This window comes from Astatotilapia calliptera, chromosome 12, assembly GCF_900246225.1.
Source record: "Astatotilapia calliptera chromosome 12, fAstCal1.2, whole genome shotgun sequence".
In the NCBI taxonomy this organism is placed as follows: domain Eukaryota; kingdom Metazoa; phylum Chordata; class Actinopteri; order Cichliformes; family Cichlidae; genus Astatotilapia; species Astatotilapia calliptera.
The window spans coordinates 38,261,266-38,285,973 of NC_039313.1; the positions used below are offsets into that span (position 1 = coordinate 38,261,266).

At 42.8% G+C, this 24,708-nt stretch overlaps 1 protein-coding gene, 1 long non-coding RNA gene and 2 pseudogenes across 2 annotated transcripts; 3 read left to right on the forward strand and 1 right to left on the reverse strand.

The window, feature by feature from the left end:
• Positions 1–4,920: 4,920 nt before the first annotated feature.
• LOC113034065 (trichohyalin-like) lies at positions 4,921–6,159 on the reverse strand. The gene is made up of 2 exons (XM_026188359.1): positions 5,892–6,159; positions 4,921–5,861 (listed from the first exon to the last, which is right to left on the reverse strand). The coding sequence occupies exons 1-2, from the start codon at positions 6,157–6,159 to the stop codon at positions 4,921–4,923; spliced, it is 1,209 nt and encodes a 402-aa protein (XP_026044144.1).
• On the forward strand, positions 6,158–10,070 carry LOC113034066 (neuroligin-2-like; annotated as a pseudogene).
• Positions 10,071–13,842: 3,772 nt separating this feature from the next.
• Positions 13,843–18,588, forward strand: LOC113033047 (uncharacterized). Its single transcript, XR_003273987.1, has 5 exons — positions 13,843–13,910; positions 14,612–14,677; positions 15,028–15,183; positions 17,502–17,594; positions 17,884–18,588. It is a non-coding gene; the product is annotated as an uncharacterized LOC113033047 (long non-coding RNA).
• A 2,708-nt stretch (positions 18,589–21,296) lies between these two features.
• On the forward strand, positions 21,297–21,421 carry LOC113034442 (uncharacterized; annotated as a pseudogene).
• The last annotated feature ends 3,287 nt before the right edge of the window (positions 21,422–24,708 follow it).

Here is a 24,708-nt window from a genome sequence, read left to right on the forward strand (position 1 = left end):
GTGCACACAAACTGACAGCTTCACAGGATGTTCAGCATAAACAGATAGAGCAGGGTTGAGTCTGCCCTTGTGATACTAAATGTGTGCTGCCCATCTTGTACTCTGCAGTCAGTTAAAGCTTCATAGATCACACATGAAGTCCTGACACTTTAGTATGAGACAGGTTACAAATAAGGAAACAGTGAGACAGCATCATGGTCCTTAGGTACACCACGCTGCTGTGCAGTGTCACAGCTTAATTACCACCACACACCTAATGGCACTCCGAGCCTTAACTGTTGCAGAGCGACCGCTTCACCTGCACGGCCCGAGAGCGAGAGGGAGGGGCAAAGAAAATAAAGCTGAGCGATGACACGTTTAATGCTGGGAACAACATGCATTACTTTATATTCAGTCCACAGATTTAAGAGAACAGTTGTGTGGGTTATCTACCTGGCAGGGGTCGGCAGCAGCGACAGCCTGGCTTGCTTTCAAAGCCAGCTGGCAGATGTTTTCCTGACCCATGATGATGAGATAAGTCACAATCAGGACAAGAGAGGAGGACAGGCGCTGGCTGGACGACAGGGCGGAGCTGACCGCCAACAGCCAATCGGTCGCTGCTGCTGGATTGTTGGCCACTTTGCGCAGTACCGACAAATAGGGATGGGTATTGAAAGGAGACGCTACCGGTAGACTGCAGCGAGAACTGCCAGCATCTGAGCCAGACTCTGTCTCTCTCATCATGGTCACTAAATGCACAGTAATGGCAGGTTTTGTAATAAGGCAGATCACACTAACATAATATGCACTGTTAGTTGATTATTTACCTGCCGCATTAACGGGAGAGGACGTGCAAACGTTACCGCTGCTGCTGGGTTGAGATTCACGAGTCCGGAATTAAAAACACGACATTCATTTAAAGTTATCGTGTGTTATAATATATATAATATATAATATATATAATATAAACTTCTTCCTCTCAAACAAATATTCCCAAATGTTTGTCCCAAACAAAGGAAACCAAGATTACCCTTCAGCCATCCATCCACTAACTAAACAACACTTTGGTTTTCTTACATATTTTAATAAGAATTTATGCTTCTTGATGTTATGCAAACGGAATATTTTGCACAAATAGAAATTCTCTTTGAGTTGGACTGAATGAATTTCACTTAACCTGATAATAATAACAATTATTTATTACATATACTAAACAATGAGGGGATGAGCAGCATCAGTAAATACATATTGTTTTTGAATACTATTAATATACTAACACAGTAACCCAACCCCCTCCCCAAACACACCCAGTCCCACCCACCTGCTGTTACCATAACGATAAGCCAGGCTGTACTGTCCACCTGCTACCAGCAGCCTGTTTACTGGCTCCCAAAAACAGGAACAGGTAAGTCAGCACCTGTTCATCTTATCAACAGCTTATTTACTACAATATGTAGAACAGAGTTACTGACCAGTCAGAGCATCGTGACAGTGCACACACACACACACACACACGCACACACACGCACACACAAACACACACGCACACACAAACACACACACGCACACACACACACGCACACACACGCACACACACACACACACACACATGCACACACACGCACACACAAACACACACGCACACACAAACACACACACGCACACACACACACGCACACACACGCACACACGCACACACACGCACACACAAACACACACGCACACACACACACACGTGTGCTGGACATTCATGGCTGCTTTGTGTAGTTACAGTTGAATAGAGGAAGTGTAGGATTCAAAATAAATAAATAAATCAAAATTTAGTTAAAAAAAGAGTAACAATTAAAAAGATGCAACACTGTTGTAATCTTGTTGAAATTTGGACAGCAGGAGGTGTAATTTCCCTGAATTTGTTTTCCTGAATTTCTCTGTATTTTTTGTCACTAAGAAGTCAGGAGGCAGCATGAAATATGAAGTAGATTCACAACTTTTTTAAAATTTGATTAATTATCCTTTACATTTGAGAGTAACAGATAGTTAAGTAAACTAGTTATCATACACTCTTTAAAAAAATGGAAATATAAATATTTAACATCAGATTTCTCACAGAAACACAGAATTTATATCAATAACCCTTAAACATAAAAAGCAACTAGTCCACCCAAGTTGTGAATGCAATAACATGAAAACGAAGGGACGTAGGAGTTTCAAACTGATACCACAGGTGTATCTATAATTGGTTTAAAATCAGTAACCATGACCTTGAGGTCAAATGTTTATGAAAATCTTGTAAATTGATAACTTGAGAACATGGCGACATAGGATATAGAAATTCATTACATAGGTACATCTGCTGGGAGGCTGAGGGGCACTACTGGCTGTTGCTAGTAGTTTTTCTTTGAAATTTTCTGTTTAATTAAAACAATGCAGACTGAGTCATCTACAACAAAGATATGATTACCTGACAAAATGAATCTCATATACATGTCTATTCAGCAAAAGAAATTCATTGTGTAATTGGTGACTGGCCATCCTGAGGTAAAATTGCCTCAGTCCCACCGTTCCTTTGTTTTCAAAAAGGGGGAACGGCGGGGTGTGCTTCAGCAACTCACACATGCAGGAATTTTTAAAAGAACCAAGAGAGGCACTGCAGAGGATCTGCATCAGTGAGCTGTTTTGATTTGGGAGGGTTTTATACGGGTGTAATTCATGGTTTGTATCACTGCAGTGAAAACTGATGTTACTGATCACGAGAGAGGAACATATGTTAGTGACAAGTTTCTGTGTTGTGTCCCACCTGTATCTACACAGACCCTGTGGTCTATATCATGAGCACCTACACATTAAACAACTGTAACATTATAATGGCATCAAGCTCACACTGAGGCCTGTGGGGCACTATCTGTTAGGAGGTGGTGGGTAGTTGTATTGTTGTTTTTGGGTTTTGTTTCCCTTTTTGGCATAGGTAGGCAGGGCGGGGCTTGATGGCATTCCGGCACACCTGCGGCGCATCGGACGTCATCAGTGAGCGCTTTTATGGAGCTGAGTCACGGACGTCTGGTGTCGGAGTATTGTCGCTGTCATAAGTGGTAACGTGTTGGTGCAAGCTGAATCTGTTGATTCCACGCTATTACGCTGCATGTTTTGAGGATCCATCTCCTGCCTGCTTCTCCTTTTTCCTAGCCTGTCCCGCTGCCTGCTTGCCTGCCTAGTTTTCTTTGTGTTGGCTTCTTTGGATTCGTGACGGAAAGTTACTTCATACCAGTCTGTGACCACCGCTACAGCTGTAGTTCTGTGTTTCAAGTAAGCTCTCCAACTCTCCCCGTCCACTTTAGTTTAACTCTCGGCTATCGACGTTACTCCGTAAACTTTGTTTGTCCCTCGTTTTCAGGTAGCTCCGGTGCGTCATCTGCCCACTCGCATACCTCGGCTCCGTCTCGTCTCTTCAGCTCTGCTCTCCTTGCACATTTTTACCTGTCACTGTATATAGCCCCTTCCCTTGTAAATATTTCCCATCATTGTATATAAATCTGCATCACTACTATCTTGTGCCCGTGTGTGTTTCTGCCACTAAATCCATCCGTATAAGTTCTCCTAACACTATCAGCCAGTGAGACAACAGACAAATTTCAGTGTTTTAACATATGAATATTAAATACTTAAGGGCTACTTGTTTAAACAATGGAGGTGAACGATACATCATCATTTTACATGATAATATCACAGATGATAGACTAAATGAATAGATTTTAGGTGCTTGTGCATTCTTAAAGTCTGATATGTTGAACTGAACTGAGTGTGTCAGCTGTTCAAAGCCTCTCCCAGTCAGTGCTGTTCTCCATGCCTGTCTTACTGCACATGGTGTTATTAGCACAAACACTTTAAAGGTGAACATTTAGGACTTACTGCAAATGTTACTATGTCAAAGTTTCTGTGACTCAAACAGAGGAAATTTTGATTTTTTTATTTCCACACCTAATTTATTTAAAAGTATTTAATAGCATATAACACCCAAAATATGCTTCGGTTCACATTTAACTCCAGAAAATCATCAATCAAAACATGGATATTACCTGACCACAGATTCGTGGTGATGTCACTGCTCTTTTAACTGTTTGGTGTCTTTGCTTTGTTTGCTGGTTGTAGAAATGGTTTATTTGAGCTTTGAGCTGAGATTCAGAGGTTTCTGTGGACACTGCTCATGTCGGCACTTATATTTCTGACCTTTTCTTATAGCCGATTAAACATGATCTCCTCCCTTTTGCCCCCATTTTTGGTGGTGTAGGCACAAATGATCAGGCATGACATTTTCATAATAAATAAGATACTGCAAATAATTATTTCTGCATTTGTGCGATTGAAGTGAATTGAAAATGTGTATGCAATCATACAGTTTTAAAGATTTGGCCTAAATAACGTTGGAGTGAATGAGTCTAAACATGATGACCAAACTAGTGATACCCTGACAAACACACACACACACACACACACACACACACACACACACACACACACACACACACACACACACACACACGCACAGCATGTTATGCCAGTTTCAGCTGAAACTATGTTTCAAACCATATTCTGGGTCTTTAGTTCACCATTTATGAGGTTTCAAGAAGAAAATAAAAGACAGATCTGAATGTTTGAAAATGTTTTGGAAAGATTCTGTAAAGATGAGATGAAAAATACTCAAAGGATAAATTTAATTGGTTTATTATTTAGATAAGGTGAAAAAAGTTAAACAAGCAAGTAAATGAAGAAACAAGGCAGAGGAGAGAAAACCCCAACAATCCCCTCTGAGCAAGCAGTTGGCGACAGTGGGGAGGAAAAACTGCCTTTAAACGGGCAGGAACCTCCGGCAGAACCAGGCTCAGGAGGGGACAGTCAACTGCCGGGACTGGTTGGGGGGGTTAACAGAGGTGGAGCAAGACGAGGCTACATCAGGTGAGGAAGCAGTAGCGTCTCTCCTCCGGAACATTTTTTCTTTTTTTTCATGCACTTTTCCACGAGCGCTTTTTTCTCCAGGATGAGATTTCTCAGCTCATCGATGGTTTCTGCGTTTTGTTCTTCAAGTTTCTCACATCTTTGTTCCACCTCTTCCAATGTTGCTTGTTGTTCTTCAAGCTTGTCTTTGAGTTGTTTGGATGTTGCCTCCTGTATCAGCTTGTCCTTGTGCATGTCTGCATTTCTCTGTTGGACCTCTTTGTGCTTGTCTTCTAACTGCTCGTTTCTTTTCTGGATTTCTTGGAGCGTGAGCTGCAGGTCTTCATGTATTTTGTCTTCTTGTTGTTTTTGCACCTGCATTTGAGTGTGTTCACGCTTCAAGTTATTGAATTCCACCAAAATCCCCTTAACGAGCTCGGAGTTGTTTCTCGCTATCTGATCGATACTTTTCTGCATCTGTGAGCAGCGTTTCTCCAGTTTGTCCTTTTCTTCTTCCACTTTAGTTGCTTTGTCCTCCAGCTGATTACAAAACTCTTGCAGTTTTAGATTTTTAGACTCAAAGTCCTGGACGATACGTTTTCCTTCTTTCAGTCTTTCCTGCTGTTGCTCTTTCTGTTGAAGAAGGTCTTTATTTTGGCGCAGTGTTTCATCCAGGCTTTCTTTCAGCATGCGGTATTTTTCCTGCATGCTCTTCAGTTTGTGCTGCATGTCTCGTTGGTTTTTGTCCTGCTCTTCCTTCTGTTGGAGGAATTCTTTCTTTTCTTCCACAGCTTCATGGAGCTGTCTTTGGAGGAGCCGATTTTTTCGGTCCATGTATTGGAGATCCCGTTGTATCTTATCAGTCATCGTTTTCTTGTCTTGGAGCTGGTTGGTCATTTCTTTTAGTTCTGCACTCTTTTGCCTGTTTTCTTTAATGAGGTGCACAATCTGCTCTCAGGTCTGAGCAAACTTGATTCCCCAGCCCTCATTAATAATTTTTATGTCCGGCTGGCGCTGTTGTCTTTCTTCCAGCTCTTTATTTTGGGCTTCCATTCGTCTACATTTGTCCTCCAGTTGAAGTTTCTCTTCTTCAATTTGTTGCATTTTTTTCTGGAGAAGGTAGTTTTCCTTCCTACTCTCCTCTAATGCCCTTTGGAAGGATGAGACGCCATTTGGGGAAATTGGCCGGCCACGCCAGGAAGGAGAGGCGGCGTAATCTTTTGGAATTGGTTGTTTTTTTCTTGGAAACATGTTGGAGTTTCTATACGATGACTTTGAAGAGCTTTCCAAATGTTTCTGTGGTGAACGTTTTGTAGGCTGCAAACACAGATGCTGCTGAGACGAACTAAACCTTGCTGTTTCTCACCCCTACTTAAGGAAAAACATCAAAGGACTTAAGATTCTTAGGATCTATGACATCATCACTCCCTAAGCCAATGAGATTGTCACAAGACATTTTGGAATGGGGTATTTTTTTTTTAAACTGTTTTCAAACTTAACTTAAAATTTCAGTGTTTTATTTGTATATTTGTATATTGCAAAATCACAATAATCTTCCAATTTAGAACTACAAGTAAAAAAAAAGAACTAACACAAATAAAATACACTTCAGCTAAATACTAATTTATTTTCATAAACCACGCAGAGCCGCACCATAAGGACTAAAGAGCCGCGTGCGGTTGCCGACCCCTGATCTAAAGGGTTTAACAAAAAGGGGGAGCTTCCTGCTGGAAAATGAAATGTCCCCACTGGGCGATCGTGGCTCAAGAGTTAGGGGTTCACCTTGTAATCGGAAGGTTCCTGGTTTGAGCCCCGGCTTGGACAGTCTTGGTCGTTGTGTCCTTGGGTAAGACACTTCACCCGTTGCCTACTGGTGGTGGTCAGAGGGCCTGGTGGCATCAGTATCCGGCAGCCTCGCCTCTGTTAGTGAAAGTGAAACATGCTTTCATCTGTTTTTGGTAATGTGCTGGAAAAGCTTGAAAATCGACCTTGAATGTGCTTAAAAAGTGCTTGAATTTGACCCTGAAAAATGTGTATGAACCCTGCATATATTGCAGTATTTACAGTTTATAGTAGGAATTTCATGGCAACAGCTAATCTTTATTTTGTTTACTGGGAAATGAAATGCTGCCAATTCACAAAGCTGTGTTTCAGCTGCACTTCCTGTTGTAGACTTGTGATGCACACAGGCTCTGTTCCAGCACTCAGCATGTTCTTCCTTATTTGCTCCACCAGGGGGAGTTCTGAAACTATGACATCCTGATAGGAGTGAACCAGGGAGAGGGGCTGAAGTTTGTGGACGACAGTGAGGACAACGACGGCATCTCAGCTGCGGCGTTCGACTACACCATCTCCAACTTTGTTGACAACCTCTACGGCTACCCAGAGGGTGAGGATGCCACCTCTGTACACTGCCACTTTTTCAGTTATTCCATTTTACAGCCTCCTCTCACTTAACTGCATTTTGCAGCATCATCAGGTTTTGTCTCATTAGGAGCCGCGTTTGTTGATTTGTTCGTTTTTTTCTGTTTGCTGTATTCATTGAAATAAACGAATAATCGTTAAAATGACAAATGTGGACAATAATCAAAGCTTACATTACAATTTTGACAGCTTGAGTTCACATGAATTTTCAAAAGAATATCAAAACCTGTGAAAGTGCTTTAAGCGTTTAAAACAGGGGTGCCCAATCGCGGTCCTTGAGAGCTACCGTCCTGCAGCTTTTAGATGCATCCTTGTTCCCACACACCTGAATCAAATGAATGGCTTGTTATCAGGCCTTTGCCAAACATGATGGCATGCTGAAGAGATCAAACCATTTGATTCAGCTGTGTTGGAGTAGGGATGCATCTAAAAGCTGCAGGACGGTAGCGCTCGAGGACCGGGATTGGGCACCCCTGGTTTAAAACATGCGAGTAAAGAATGGAATCAGTAACATGTGAGCCCAGTGAAGTGCAAGCGTCAAGAGACAAGCGTGCTAAAGAGAGCCACTCATCCACATCACGGCGTGTCTGCGCCTTAACCTTTGAGGCTCTGTGGGCAGTAATGCTATCATCCCCCAGGTAGTCGGCTCCCAATCTCAGTGTCGGTGTTTCTGACAGATCGGCCTGTGATAAGAGATTGTTTAATTTTGTGATTATGTTATTTGTAGCTTCATTAAAGGAAGAAAGCTTGTGAATTGGAGCCAACACAGAGAGAGAGAAATTGAAGCCATATGTTTAAAGGAATGTGGTGACATCCGGTTTTAACAGACAGACTGGCGCTCCCCCTCTCTCTCTTCCCTTTTATGGAGATGTCTGAATTTTCTATACATACCAAGTTATCTCCTGGTTCAGCTGACAAGCGAACAGTTTCTCCTTTTATGGAAATGTTTTTGCCACTCCTACTTCCTTGAAAACTTGTATAAATAAGGCAAGTCCTGGATGCCCGGGGCGGTTTTTCCTCTGTCTCATTTCTGTCCTGCACACGTCTGCTGCAGGATGGATTGGACGGTGGACAATCGTCCATGTGTGCACATGTAAAGATATCTTGAGTCTGAGTTCCTTTGCCTTCCACAATTTCTCCTCACAGCCTGCGAACCCCTCACAGCCGGACCACAGTCACAGTACAGACATGTTTGGATAATACAGTCATGCTTCCTCTCTGCTGCCTGTCACTCCTTCTGTTATCAGAAAGAGTTTTTTTTCCTCTCTAGATTTCTCACTCGCTTCCTGGCTCTTGGTTCATCTCACCAACATTTGCTTTGGTTTCATATCTGTTGATCAGACCGATCTCTTAAAAAATGTCTTGCACTGCTGTTACTTTACTCTTAGCAGTTTTCACTTTTATCTTTCTTCCCCCTCCTTTTGTCCCCTCCTGTGCTTCTTCACCAGGCAAAGACATCCTGAGGGAGACCATTAAGTTCATGTACACAGACTGGGCGGACAGGGACAACGGCGACATGCGGCGGAAGACTCTGTTGGCCCTGTTTACGGACCACCAGTGGGTGGCACCAGCTGTGGCCACTGCCAAACTCCATGCTGAGTTTCAGTCCCCAGTTTACTTTTACACGTTCTACCACCACTGCCACACCGAGACGCGGCCCGAGTGGGCCGACGCCGCGCACGGAGACGAGATACCTTACGTGTTCGGCATACCGATGATCGGTGCCACGGACAAGTTCCCGTGCAACTTCTCCAAGAACGATGTGATGCTGAGCGCTGTGGTCATGACTTACTGGACTAACTTTGCAAAGACTGGGTAGGCCTCATGTCACAGTAGTGTAAACTGTACACGTTACTGTATGTTCTCTGATAGCCATCTAGTCATCTTGAATACTTGAATCTGGGTTGCTAGTTTAATTCCCGTGTGGCTTTGAAGAATTGAACATACTGGTTCACCAAAAGCATCCAGATCCCAGAGCAGCCGGTTGGTCTTAGATAGTTTAAAGGTTGCACAGAGAATGGGCCTCCTGTCTGTATTCAGTGTATTGATGCCACATGTTACTTATAATGGAGACTGAATATAACTTTGAACTGAAACGTTTAACCTTTATGCTCCACCAGGGACCCCAACCTGCCCGTCCCTCAGGACACCAAGTTCATTCATACCAAGCCCAACCGCTTCGAGGAGGTCATCTGGACCAAGTTCAACTCGAAGGACAAGCAGGACCTTCACATCGGTTTGAAACCACGTGTCAGAGACAACTACAGAGCTAACAAAGTGGCCTTTTGGCTGGAATTAGTCCCTCATCTTCACAGCCTGCACGACGTGTTCTTTCCCACCACTACGTGCTCCCCCGCAGGCCGTGACCCCGGCACCATGAGGCCCAGAAACAACGTTCCTCAAACCACTCGTCATCCAACTCCCTACCAGATGAAGGACTGGGAGCACAACGCTCACCACGACATGGAGCCCCTGTGACCCCACGACATCCTGCGGTCCGCCTGCCCTGCCGACTACACCCTGGCGCTGCGCCGCGCCCCCGACAACGTGCCGCTGATGACGCCAAACACCATCACCGTGACCCTCAGCACCATCACCAGCATGCAGCCTCTTCACGCCTTCAACACATTCCCCTCCACCGGCCACAACAACACCCTGCCCCACCCCCACTCCACCACCAGGGTATAGTAGGGACAGGCCCGACACAGCGCCACCTAGGGACCAGGAACACTGGCTCTGCTACCCCTCTGGAAGGGAGGCCTCTGGAGGTGGGCCTTCGTTCTGTCCTCTGATTCTCTTTTTTCTCCAAAAGCAACTACACCTGCTGCGTCATCTGCTGTAAAACTCGGCAGCTCCCTCCACTGGTGGCATGTGGAGGTGCAACTGAAGTGTCCAGCAGCAGATGAGCAGTTTGGGGTGGGTGACTCAGATCTTTCAAAGATACTGTTTTCAAAGACGGTCTGCTGTTTCCAGGCTCAAGACCTCCAACATTTGTCAAAGGGACGAATGCTCTCTCGCTCCTCGCTGTTTTCTCTTTTTTACGTTGGCGTCCTCTCTTCTTCCATCTCCTGTGTGTTATGTGCACATTATGCTTCTCTTTTCTACATCCGTGTTTTATTACTGCTCTCTTCCTCTCATTTGACACGCCTCCCTCCTGCTCTTCTCTAAAAATTCTCGATCTTCTGAGCAGTTTGGAGGGGGAGGCGTGCACTAAACATATAACTATGAAAACACTGATATCTTTCATTCTACCAGCATTTTTAGGTGCCAAGTAAGTACTGCTGTGTTTCATTTCTCATCGAGGGAGAAGAAAAAAGAAAGAAAAATAGAGTATCGCTATTTACCGTCAACTAACAGAGTTCTGTCATGTTCTCATGACAAAGTGCCAAACTGGCCTCTGTTAGATATTTTAGTATTTTGGGAGCATGTACTGAATACCTTTTTTGATGATATTATACAAAGGACCCTGTTTCTGCAATGCCCTTTGTTTAAACTTCATCTCCTCTTGCTGTCACCCCACGGCAACTTCCTTTGGCCTGCTGGTCTGGAAAATCCAACAGTTCATCTATATGTAAAGAAGGCACTTAAACTGGAACAGGCATAGCTGCGTTGATCCTGCCGTGATACAATAGGACAGGTGCATTCCTCGAGTGCACATTAAGTTTGCAGCCTGCTAAAGATCACACACCATTGATTATGTGCCTCTAGGTATATATGGTTAAACATTTCCTAATGCAAATAACTACATGTCGTATTCTACCATGTGCAAACTTATATCACTAAAGGATTCTAAATGTCTAGTGTTTAATGGACCTGTCAAAGGTATGTTGAGATTATAGAAGGTCCCTTTCAGATCTAGGGGGAACTTCCTTATATGGTTGTAACTTGTAACTTGAAACTTGTTGACACACGAACCCTTCTGCCTATAAAAACCCTGCACAGAAGAATAAACTTTGAGTTGATTTTGGGAAAGCAACCTGAAGCAGTCTCTGTATCATTTTGTTCTCCCAGGCTACTCCCGGCGCTGTAACTAACCCGCTGAACGGCATACCTGAGCTTACTTTGAATAATTAATCTTATACAAAACTCTGCTTATCGCTGCCCACGTCTCGAAGGAAACTCGATCCACGGATGACCCGGAAGGAGAGATTTCTTTCAGCCTCAGTCGTGATTTTCTTTCTTTCATCTTCCCTTTTTTTGTTGTTTTGTTTGAAGCATTTGTTTAATTGTTGTTCTTTATTGTGTGGAAAGAATTTTTCTGAAAATATAGATATAGAGAAATGATATTATATATAGTTCTATATAAAACGTGTACAAAGGAGAAAGTATATAAAAGGGTTTTCTCAGTGGGGGATCTACAGTGGGGCAAAAAAGTATTTAGTCAGCCACCGATTGTGCAAGTTCCCCCACCAAAAATGATGACAGAGGTCAGTAATTTGCACCAGAGGTACACTTCAACTGTGAGAGACAGAATGTGAAAAAGAAATCCATGAATCCACATGGTAGGATTTGTAATGAATTTATTCGTAAATCAGGGTGGCAAATAAGTATTTGGTCAATAACAAAAATACAACTCAATACTTTGTAACATAACCTTTGTTGGCAAGAACAGAGGTCAAACGTTTACTATAGGTCTTTACCGGGTTTGCACACACAGTAGCTGGTATTTTGGCCCATTCCTCCATGCAGATCTTCTCGAGAGCAGTGATGTTTTGGGGCTGTCGCCGAGCAACACGGACTTTCAACTCCCGCCACAGATTTTCTATGGGGTTGAGGTCTGGAGACTGGCTAGGCCACTCCAGGACTTTCAAATGCTTCTTACGGAGCCACTCCTTTGTTGCCCGGGCGGTGTGTTTTGGATCATTGTCATGTTGGAAGACCCAGCCTCGTTTCATCTTCAAAGTTCTCACTGATGGAAGGAGGTTTTGGCTCAAAATCTCACGATACATGGCCCCATTCATTCTGTCCTTAACACGGATCAGTCGTCCTGTCCCCTTGGCAGAAAAACAGCCCCATAGCATGATGTTTCCACCCCCATGCTTCACAGTAGGTATGGTGTTCTTGGGATGCAACTCAGTATTCTTCGTCCTCCAAACACGACGAGTTGAGTTTATACCAAAAAGTTCTACTTTGGTTTCATCTGACCACATGACATTCTCCCAATCCTCTGCTGTATCATCCATGTGCTCTCTGGCAAACTTCAGACGGGCCTGGACATGCACTGGCTTCAGCAGCGGAACACGTCTGGCACTGCGGGATTTGATTCCCTGCCGTTGTAGTGTGTTACTGATGGTGACCTTTGTTACTTTGGTCCCAGCTCTCTGCAGGTCATTCACCAGGTCCCCCCGTGTGGTTCTGGGATCTTTGCTCACCGTTCTCATGATCATTTTGACCCCACGGGATGAGATCTTGCGTGGAGCCCCAGATCGTGGGAGATTATCAGTGGTCTTGTATGTCTTCCATTGATTTCTTCACACCAAGCTGCTTGCCTATTGTAGATTCACTCTTCCCAGTCTGGTGCAGGTCTACAATACTTTTCCTGGTGTCCTTCGAGAGCTCTTTGGTCTTGGCCATGGCGGAGTTTGGAGTCTGACTGTTTAAGGCTGTGGACAGGTGTCTTTTATACAGATGAGGAGTTCAAACAGGTGCCATTCATACAGGTAACGAGTGGGGGACAGAAAAGCGTCTTACAGAAGACGTTACAGGTCAGTGAGAGCCAGAGATTTTCCATGTTTGAGGTGACCAAATACTTATTTTCCACCCTGATTTACGGATAAATTCTTTACAAATCCTACCATGTGAATTCATGGATTTTTTTTTCACATTCTGTCTCTCACAGTTGAAGTGTACCTCTGGTGCAAATTACTGACCTCTGTCATCATTTTAAGTGGGGGAACTTGCACAATCGGTGGCTGACTAAATACTTTTTTGCCCCACTGTATGCATGAATCATTTTTAAAGATGCGGGGAAAAGGACACTGTACCTGTCGATGCACGTTTCCCAAAATCTAAACAAGTCATATCGCTCCATGTTTGCTACTTTTGGTTTTTGGTTTTCTCCCGCAGAGTAAGAGCATCGCAAGAGCTCCTGAAGTCAAATGACGCCTCCCAGCACTCATTTATTAAAACGGAGTCGATGCCAATAGTCTTAAACGTTAGAATTAAAGCAACAGCTGTGAACTCAGTCATGGTGTCATATGCAGCCTCCATCTTACTGTCACTACACTCAAAAAAATGAATGAGGTGGATTGTTCAGTGTATATTAATTATTTATTTTCATTTTACTTAAAATATATGTTTTTGTTAAGTTAACATGTGTTTTTCTAATCAAGTCTACGTAATTGTGTCTATTATTCAACGTACATAATACTAATGTGTTACTTGATCGCATAACATTTAAGTTAAGTCAATTAGGATCGATATACCTTGTATATCCACAAGGTGGCAGTAATGCAAAAACAGTTGTAATGAAACCGCGCAGAACAAGAAGGTTTCACGGCTTGTGCCTGCTCATGCGGAAGACTTCAAATTTAACTGAAAAAGGCTGTTTTGGCGCCAAGCTACTGTTTCTTTGAGAGGTAAGACCACTTTTTTTCTTTGACTATGTTGTGTAGTATCTATATGTCCAGCATGGTTATATTTTGCGTTTGTCTTACAAGACATGTTATATCGTTTGCGTGCGCTTGTTTTACATTAGTTTTACTGGGTCCTGGACATGCTTATTTTGTGGACTGTGTAAGAAACATTTTTATTGTTTTTTGTTTTATTAAGGGATTAGCTACAGGGGTTCATGGGGTTATTCTTTCAAGGGGTTATTTTTCCATTTGCTTTCTTGGGATTCCTTTTCTGTAATCCGAGAGTCGGAAATATCGAATAGGATAGCAAGGATAGCATAAAGTGACATTTAAAATCCAAAAAGTCAAGGGCGAAAGCCACTGTGACACCATTGTTCTGCTCTATCAGTAATCTGTATTATGTAAAAATGGTCTGTAAATACAGCATGTTTCCTAGCGGAGTTATACATATCAATGTAGTTATAAATTACAGTTTGTGAAAGTACACACTTAATTTTTTTAAATAAAATTATTCAAGACATATGAGTGGACAGACAATGGAGGTCGACAGACCTGGTGATAATTGCTTCTATAGAAAGTTAGCACATGGCAGTGTCAATCTCTTGCTTTTCTTCTGAGTAGTATTTTATTTAGTTGTAATTCAAACAATAATTTGCTTCTTGAAATTAAGTAATGGATTTCTTGTTTTACTTTATAAATCTCAGATCCTGCCTTTACCTGCTCCCTCCTATACTGATGTGGTGTATGTGGTATTGCTGAGCTTGTATGTGGTATGTGAACTGTTATACTTTTAAAAACAAAACTGTTTTATAAGTTAAGTTTTCTTTTGTGACCCATCCCATGCCCCTGTTATTTCGTCTCCACATCTGAACCATGGTAAAGGTTGCAGTTCAAGGGCCTGAGGCATGAAATTCTTTTCAGATCAGCTGTGATCAATATTTTTTGGAACTTGATAAATAACAATAAAAGCTGTAATGGCTCCATTAGCATTTTGTGTAAATGTTTGTGTTAAAATTATAGCTTTAATGAGGTCTTTCTACATTAGTTTTAGTTTGTATATGTGTACATATAGTATGTATATTTACAGTACAGTATGTTGTGTTTGTTGACATATTTTCAGGTGGAAGCAGAATATGTGAGGATTACTACTGCTGCACATGTTCCAAGGCTTTTTGCACAACTTGACCAATACACTGACCAGCTCATAAAAGTCTTCAAGAAAAAAGGAGGCGTTGCAGGGAAGAAAATTAGACAAACTTTGGCCCCAGCCACACAGGTGCGTTATTCTGTTGGTAGCAAAATATTATGGCTAATAAGATCATTTTCAAATTTAAACAGCTAGTGTATGGTAGCTGCACAGTGCACTTACATTTATATTAAGCAAGACAAAGTTTGGTACTCAAAACATTGGAAAATTTAAATTACCGTACTTTCTGGACCATAAGCCGCTACTTTTTCCCTAGGTCTTGAGCCATGAGGCTTATACAAAAGTACGGCTATTCTGTGGATTTTTCTTCCACCACTAGGGGGACTCTAACCAGAATTAGAATAAAAAACAAGATAAATGAAAAATCAATGCAAAGAAGAATACACTACTTTTTCTTTAGCAGATAGAACACGCACAACAAATTACCAACTGGTAATTATTTTCAAATCCTCGCCCCTTCATCATGGAAACCACACGAAGAAGTTCGTATGATGCAAGTTTTAAGTTGAAGGCCATCGATCTTGCTATCCAGGAGGGAAACCGCGCTGCTGCACGCAAGCTTGGCGTCAATGAGTCTATGGTGAGACGTTGGAGGCGGCAGCGGGAAGAGCTCATGCAATGCCAAAAGTCGAGAAAAGCTTTCAGAGGACATAAAAGCAGGTGGCCTGAACTTGAAAATGTCCTGGAGGAATGGGTGAACACACTGAGAGCAGGTGGCCGAGGTGTATCCACTGTACAGATCCGACTGAAAGCCAAAACAATCGCCCGCGAAATGAATATTAAAGATTTCAAAGGTGGGCCGTCATGGTGTTTCAGATTTATGAAACGTAAAAACCTGTCCGTCAGGGCACGGACCACTCTCTGTCAGCAACTCCCCCCTGACTATCAGGAAAAAGTTGAAAACTTCCACAAATTCGTTGAAAAAAAGATACAAGAAAACTCCATCGGACCAGACGACATAATCAATATGGATGAAGTACCTTTAACATTTGATCTGCCTCTGACCAGGACCGTTAACAAGACAGGTGCATCATCCGTGTTGTTGAAAACAACAGGCCATGAGAGGACGCACTTCACCTGCGTTCTGGCATGCACGGCATCCGGACAAAAACTTCAACCAATGGTGATTTTTAAGCGCATAACTATGCCGAAAGAACAACTCCCGAAAGGCATAGTGGTCAAAGTTAACACCAAAGGGTGGATGATAGAAGGTCTAATGAAGGAATGGTTAACGGAGTGCTATGGGAAGCGCCCGGGAGGATTTTTTCACCGGAAAAAAGCACTGCTTGTTTTGGATAGCATGAGGGCCCACATCACAGATTCTGTGAAAGCAGCGATCAAGAAAACAAACTCCATTCCAGCTGTGATTCCTGGAGGTACAACAAAGTTTTTGCAGCCACTTGACATCAGTGTAAATCGGGCATTTAAAGCTGCACTACGGGTTGAGTGGGAGACTTGGATGACAAGCGGTGAAAAGTCATTCACAAAAACTGGCCGCATGCGAAAAGCATCCTTTTCTGATGTCTGTCAGTGGATCCTAACAGCGTGGAGTGCTGTGAAAGAATCCACCATCACCAATGGGTTCCGAAAGGCTGGACTGCTGCGCGAAGAGAGCGGCGCACCTTCAGAGCCAACTTCACCGGAGGATGACAGTGACACGGAGAGCGAGACTGATGGAGACAGATGTGATGAAGCGCTTCTGAGCCTGTTCAACTCCGACACTGAAGAAGACGACTTCATGGGTTTCAGCGAAGATGATTAAAGTGACTTGTGGTTTCAAATACAGGAAAAATGGAGGTAAATAAATAGCGGTTATTTTCTCTTGGTTCTGTTACGTTTTAATCAGCAAAGTTGCTGCCGTGTTAAAAGGCATTGTTCGGAAAGAATCTGTTCAGGTACATACTTGTACATTTGCACTACAAGATTGTTCTGTACATGCAGTAAATATCTATTTTTTTCATCATAGATATCTGCGGCTTATAGCTGGGTGCGGCTTGTATATCTTTTTTTTTTTTAAATTTTTTAAAAATAGAGCGGATGCGGCTTATATACAGGTGCGCTCTATTGTCCAGAAAGTACGGTACCTAAACATATGTAAAATCTGATCCCTTGATTTAGGTTAAACCAGAAGTGAATGTTTTTATGTTATGTTTTGAATGCAAAAAAGATGATGTATTAGTTTGTCTTTACCTCCATTATGGACATATATAATGTGGTGGAAACCCTGCCCAACAGGTTAACTATTCATGTCCATGTGATGATTAGTTGGTCTTGTGTACATGTCTATCTGTGCAGTGGATATGTCATTCATTTTGCGTATAATGTGAGTTTCTGTCATCCTAAAGTATATCTGTTTTCTCTTCCTGTATCTCTGCCACTCTCTACAGAAGGAAAGTATTGAAAAGGGGAGGGAGTGTGTCCTCAGGGCACTACCTTTTTACCTGAATGAAGACCCAAGCATCCTCTTCAAAGAATAATTGGTTGGTAATTTTAGTTTAGTTTTTTATCTGTATTAAACCAAATTTTGAATAACTAATGTTGTTGCATGTTGTTGTTGTTGTAATTTGCATGGAACCTGTTTAAATGTTTTGGGAAATCTTCTTGTATACCCAAACTATTTATATTTATCGTTGAATCTGTAGTCTGAAATAGTGGCACACTGGGGTGCATGTTCCTAATATTGTGTTTACGTCATTAAAGGGTAGCTTTGGCCCTTTTTCTTTCTTTTTTTAAAACTGGATGCCATTTTTCTATGTTTTTGTGTCTAAGCTACAGCTGTTCAGAGGGAGCTGGAACAAATTACCCTTGCTATCTTTACCATCGAAAGAGCTGATGCCAGCACTCCTCCAGCCGATGTGGGTATAACCATCTAGTGTGTCCTGCATGACCTGGAAGACCTGGCCTCTGCATGTGCACTCTTAATGGGTGGGATATATGCACTGAATCTCAGTTAACCTCAAGACTGAAAGCTTTCTTTGAAGTACTTCAGAAGCTCTTCCTTCATCTGTATGTCAGCATACTCTTGACCAAGGTACAGTTGCTCAAGAATACACTGAATGAATAAGCCAACCTTTAATTTGGATGATGAATGTTCTGTCAGATGGACAGAAGTTTTTCGGAGGCTGAATGGGAATAAAATGGTAATTTGTAAATGACAGATAACGGGAAAATTACATTTAAGAGAAATTTAGAACATTTTGAAAAGTTTGTAAACTACTACAATTTGAGAGATTTTACTGTTGTGGGGGGCTAGTAAGAGACAATCAAAAGTATTGAGATTTAAAGGATTTAATTGAGAGATGATACTGCACCAGAAATGTTGAAGGGTGGTGTGTATATTAGTGTCAAGGCATATTGTTATGAGGTGGAAATATGTTCATATTCAGTTTGTGTTACATTGTGTGCATTGTAAAGGTAATTGCAATACATACTAAAAATAAGGGTAAGTTAGGAGGTTGATCTGATATCCTCGTGTTGGTGTTGTTCCCAGATCATCATACTAAATGTTGTTCCAGGATCAACATTGCAAGTGACCAATCAGAATGTTGTGACGTCATACTTTTGCGACTTCGGGAAAAACCGGCGTAAAACAAAAAACTGTACTTAAGCTGCGTGAAACCGCCTCTGTCTGCCGATCAACTGACCCTAACCCTAACCGTAACCCTTTAATAAACAGTAAGCAGAATTGATATTGTCCTTGCAACACTGGAATTTCATAAATGCACGAATGGCTTGGCGCGCAAAAGAATAATGTCACAACAATGTGACAACATTTTCATGATGGTCTGGGAACAACACCAACACGAGGATATCAGATCATCCAAGTTGGGAATGCAGGATGAATGTATATTTTGTGGACTTTTAAAGACGAACAATTGTTTCCATGTTAAAATGTTTCCATCTGAAGTTTTTTGCCCAAACACTAGTAAAATAAATGTTGACAGTGGCAAGTGTTAAATGGTTACTGCTGTGCTGTTGCAAAAAAACTGAACGCTGACAAGCTGTTTTATTGTTAGACCATAATGTTGGCATGTTTTGTTAAAGTTTTATTTGGGATGGTGATGTAATTTTCTTTGATTGCTAATATCAGTGGACTATTTATTATTATTATTATTATTATTATTATTATTATTATTATTATTATTGTTGTTGTTGTTGTTGTTGTTACATAAATTTTTTTTAAATTGTGGCTGTTGAGGTGGACACTTCACTTTGCATTGTTAAAGGAAAGCACTTCATTGGCATTGTGTTACTGGACTGACCCTAAGCAATCATTGCAAATAGCAACTTTGCTATCCATTTTAGACACTAAAAGAAAAAAACACTCTCAGACCTTACTAGCATCACATGTGCATAACTCAAGTGTCATCTTATCAATGTGTTATGTGATCTTCAATGCGTTTTTTTTTTCTCTCTTCTATTTCTGGTAGATACAGACATTTAATTTAAAGTCTTGATGTTGCATCTGTCTACATACTGTTAATTACTAATCCTAATGAGCTGTTGTGTTTTATTTTGGACTGGGTTTACACAAATGCTCACTGAATGTGTTGGCAATAAAAGAAATTTTAAAAAATAAGTTGGATGTACTTAATTCATTTGTGTGGAACCTGTTGACAAAATAGATTTATGTAAAACTAATTAATAAAGCACAAGGTGGCTGAAAATATAATATTTGAATTAATCTAACTTAAATTTAACATTTTACTGCCACAAATAAGAAATGTGTTGAAGTAACTAATCTAAACTATCTAACCTGAAAATATATCATCTTTGTTCATACAACATAACTTGATTTAGTTAGTCTTAAATATGTCTTTTTAATCTTAAGTAGTTTTTTTAAATTAGATGAACTAAAGATTTTTGCTTTAAACTAACATAATTCAATTTCGTGGAACCTGTTGACAAAATAATTTTAATTAAAGTCAACGTTTCATTTTTTTGAGTGTACTTTTTCATTTTAGGGTACGTGAGGTAAAGCGTCCGTCGATGTAGCTTGATTGTACAAAATTATTTTTCTACGTTATTAACAAAACAGAGCAGAGACTGATGCTGCTCCTGTCTGACCCCCTTATGTCTGGCACATGTGTATTCTGACTTGTGTGTGTGTGTGTGTGTGTGTGTGTGTAGGAGCTGCTGTCGCTGTGTGAGTGTGATATCACATCTGCATCACTCAAGGGTAGGCGGCCCCGCGTCAGACAACAATAAACAAAAAGCAGAAAAAGGCCAACAGTAAAAACTCAGACTCCAGCATGAGCTCCTTCCTGCTGCTTAACCAATCACCTTCCTCCATATCATCACTGCTCCCTCCCTCCTCCTCTCTCCATCCTACACCGCCTTTGTTATTTAACACCGACCCCCCCCAAACTGATAATCAGACAAATTCCCAAACACCTGACTTCACTGTGTCGACACCGTTCCTGACCATTTCTGACCTCAGTTCAGCTCTGCTATTATCCTCACATTAAGGGTTCGTTCACCTGCCTGCAGATGATCTGTGAGCTCGTCGGTTGTAAATTAAACTCTAAGCACACTGAGGGTAACCGGGAGGCGTTCAGGGCCTGCAGTGCAGAGCTGCAACATGAAAAAAAGGGATGGGGGCTCAGATCTCCTGAACAGGGTAGAAACAACACGGTGGGTTTGTGCTGTTTGTGATTCCTGCTCCGTCACTCTGGTGGAGACGACTGCAGCTCAGCAGCGCTCCCTGCTGATCCTCTGATGAAGATGTCAACAGTATGTAAACTGAGCTGATGTGCTGCTGTTTGAGCCCACATGGTAGCGTACGTCCAGTATGGGAGAACTTAGTCACCGGTGCTGTCTTTGCTTGTGCTCTAGCTTTAGCCTGTTTGATTGTTTGTTTTCTATTTTATTACTGCCTAAAAGGGGAGGTGGGGGAAACACATGCCTGACTTCTCCTGTCAGAGGTTTTGTAAGCTCAGTGGAAGGGAAACGTGCACAATGTAAATCATAAAACAACTGACTGGGGCTGTGCTGCAGGTGGATCAGTGCTGTGGACAGTAGCTGTGGAAAAGAGACTGGACAAAGACTCTCAGCCTTAAATACAGGACAGAGGATGATCCGATCATCTTTCAGCTAACAGTGTCGAGCAGAAGGACGGCCGGCTGATGCGTCCGTACGAACCCTTTTGTACTCACTCCTGTGTATAAGGAGGTGGCGAGGGGTTGTGTAGTTAACCTCCCTGAACCCTGAACACGCCCGATCTCGTCTGATCTCGGAAGCTAAGCAGGGTCGGGTCTGGTCAGTACTTGGATGGGAGACCGCCTGGGAATACCAGGTGCTGTAAGCTTTTGCACTTCCACACACAAACTGCAGAGGGCGCCGCTGCTCACTCAGTGGAGGCAGCTTGAGGAAAAGCTTCATGACAACGCTCCTGATTGCATTTCGCTTTTGTGCAAAACAAAACAAAAGAACAACAGGAACGAAATATTTTGGAAATACACGAAGTTATTTATTCTGTAAATGTAGAGAATGTCTACGGCTAGTCTGTCTGGGCTCAGTAGTGAGGAACTTGTTAACCTTGTAGCGTGCAGCGGGCACAGTGTCAACCTGACACTCATGTGCAACGAGTTTTAACTCTTATTGGCTGCCGACTGCGGCCCCGAAGAATACTGAATAAATGCGCATCAGTGTGCTACCCTGAGCAGGGAACACGACATCATGGAGTTTCTAACATGGACCAAGGTGAAGGTGACGCGACTATGCAGGACCGCCCCTGCTTAGCTTCAGAGATCAGATGAGAACAGGCTGGTATGGCTGTAAGTGAGAGGCTTCCTCGACAACGGGGTTCATGTAGATACTGTAACCCATTTATTGGGATTTAAAAAACAATTTAGAGTGAAGGATATTGATTAGTTTCTACTTTTATTTTTAATAGCTGCACATGACAGCACAGTTATAATGCAGACTTAATGCTGCAATATTCACGTCATAAACAATTGTGAGTGTTTGCACAAAAACATCTACAGGTGCTCTGTGCATGTACAGTGATATTGATGTAACGCTTGAAGGATTTGACATTACTACATGAGTGGAAGAGCTCTTTGCGCGAGACTCACTAACCATCCTATTCGAAAATGAGCTTAAAGAGTGCCTCAGATCCGTTTCAATATTTAAACTGTCATTTGTGTGTTGAAGTGCAAAAGCTCACGGCACCTGGTATTCCCAGGCAGTCTCCCATCCAAGTACTGACCAGGCCCGACCCGGCTTGGCTTCCGAGATCAGACGAGATCGGGCGTGCTCAGGGTGTTGAGTATTGAGTTGTGTTTTTGTTATTGACCAAATACTTATTTTCCACCCTAATTTACGAATAAATTGTTTACAAATCCTACCATGTGAATTCATGGATTTCTTTTTCACATTCTGTCTCTCACAGTTGAAGTGTACCTCTGGTGCAAATTACTGACCTCTGTCATCATTTTAAGTGGGGGAACTTGCACAATCGGTGGCTGACTAAATACTTTTTTGCCCCACTGTATCTGGAATAACCCTGACATATTACAAAACAATAACATGATTAATTTCCCATAATGGAGTTGTAAAGGAATTAAATACTTAGAACATATATTAGAGGGAACAGAATTTATCCCATTTGACAGACTAGTTGCACAATATGGGATCAACAAGACAAGATTTTTAGAATATCAACAAATTAAATCCATAATAAAAAAGAAATTTAACCTTAGTCAAGTTGAATTACAAACACCACCAAGTGCGGCACATTTCCTTACTCTTAAATCCCCCAAATTATTATCTAAAATATACAGAACACTTTCTAAATTAGATGAATCAATATCCCTTCCTATTGCAAAGTGGGAAGCAGATTTATCAGTCAGCTTAGACCAAAACTTCTGGTCTGAGGTATGCTTAAAAACCTTTAAATTGATTAAAAATCCCAGTCTGCAATTAATACAATACAAAATACTACATAGAGTGCACTATACAGGTCATCGGATGTTCAAGATGGGCTTTACATCTTCCAACAACTGCTCACACTGTCAAGGCAATACACCAGACAATTACATCCACGCTCTTTGGTTCTGTCCACCAGTGCAGAAGTTTTGGCACGAGGTATGTGAAGACTTATCAAAGTGTCTGAAATGTAACATTCCAACTTCCCCCTTAGTGTGTTTGTTGGGCAGCTTAGATAATGTGGATGGGCCTGGGCCCCCTTTCCCTGGCGGGTCGCGGAGTATGTGGGTGCCTACTGGGGTCAGCGGGGGAGCTGGCCCCAGGGAGGGGTCACCTGCCCCTCCCTTCCTTCCCTCCCCATCTCCAGCTACCTCCCTCTTCCCGCTCCACCACAACCACCCACACATGCAGGCCCTTGGAGTAGGGGTATGTCACCAGGGTGCAGAGGAGGCTACCCCCCCTCTGTCCCCTTCTGGCTGCCTCTGCCTCAATTTTATCCCACAACTTAGACATTCACATTACTCACACCCTCATTACACATACATATAGGATCTTGGGGGTGGGCACGATACACGGAGTCCAAGTTACCATCAGGGTGTACACCTCACCCCTGGCATCGTTGCCCACCTCTCAATTTTAAATACACATAGACATTGAGGGCTAGCAGGAGGGACTAACACCACCTGGGTCTGGGTGCAGTTCCCCCCTCCAGGGGCAAGGGTACCTAGACCCGGTTCGTAGAGTACGCTTGGGGAGTGTGATCGTGTATACAGCGTCTCTTTATGTCTGTCTCCACGTTGGTTGAGTGTGGAGTAAGTGCATATGAGAGCATGAGGGTGGGAATGGATGTTTGTGTCTGTGTGTGCCTGTATGTCTGTGTCTATATGTCAGGTTGGGTATCAGACGCCACCTCTCTGGGGACATCTCAGGCCCTCCAAGGTTTGGAGGCCTATCTCCCCCCACCACCACTTCCCCTGCCGGTGGCGGACTCCCTCAGGTGTCGGTGCGTTGGTGGTTCTTTGTGTCTGGGGGTGGGCGTCCGGGTACACACCGGCTCACTCCTTGGCGGCCGCTTGTCGGGGCCTGGAGCCTGGGGCACTTCGGAGGTGGGGTGCCCCCGGCCTCTCGGCCTGGGGCTTGGTCACTCAGGCACAGCTGGCTGCTGGCGGAGCTCACGGGCGCGTCACTGCAACTCCCCTTGGCTTCTGCTCTGCGGCTGCTGAATGAGCCCTCATCTGGGACTCTCCTCAGCTCTTACTGGGACAGTGGCGCGGCTGCCCCTCTGTGGGTCTTCCTTGGTCTCTTGTGTTCTGGGGGCCTCTGGATGTCTCGAGTTTTGATCTCCTTCATACCTGCTTCATGCCCTGGAGGACGGGGCTGTGCCCCCCCACACACACACACACACTCCCTAGCAGATCGTTACATGGAGAAACCTTTGGAATACAAGCATGCTGATCCACGCAGGTATGCACACAGGTGTACACACGGGTATTCACAGACGCGGACTACAGCTTTCTTGGCTGCTGCCTCAAAGCACATTGTGCGCTGTCTATCTTGCGTGCTGCACAATATCGTTTATTATTTAGTAACTATTGATATCTACTGCTAGCTAGTTTATTGTGATGGTGCTTTTTTTTTCTTATTATGTTGCTCTTTGTTGTTTGC

Coding starts and splice junctions, on each gene's coding strand:
- LOC113034065 (XM_026188359.1), bottom strand. CDS start 6,159: ATGTTTCCAAGAAAAAAACAACCAATTCCAAAAGATTACGCCGCCTCT. Junction 5,862..5,891: donor CATAAAAATTATTAATGAGG/GCTGGGGAATCA, acceptor CTCAGACCTGAG/AGCAGATTGTGCACCTCATT.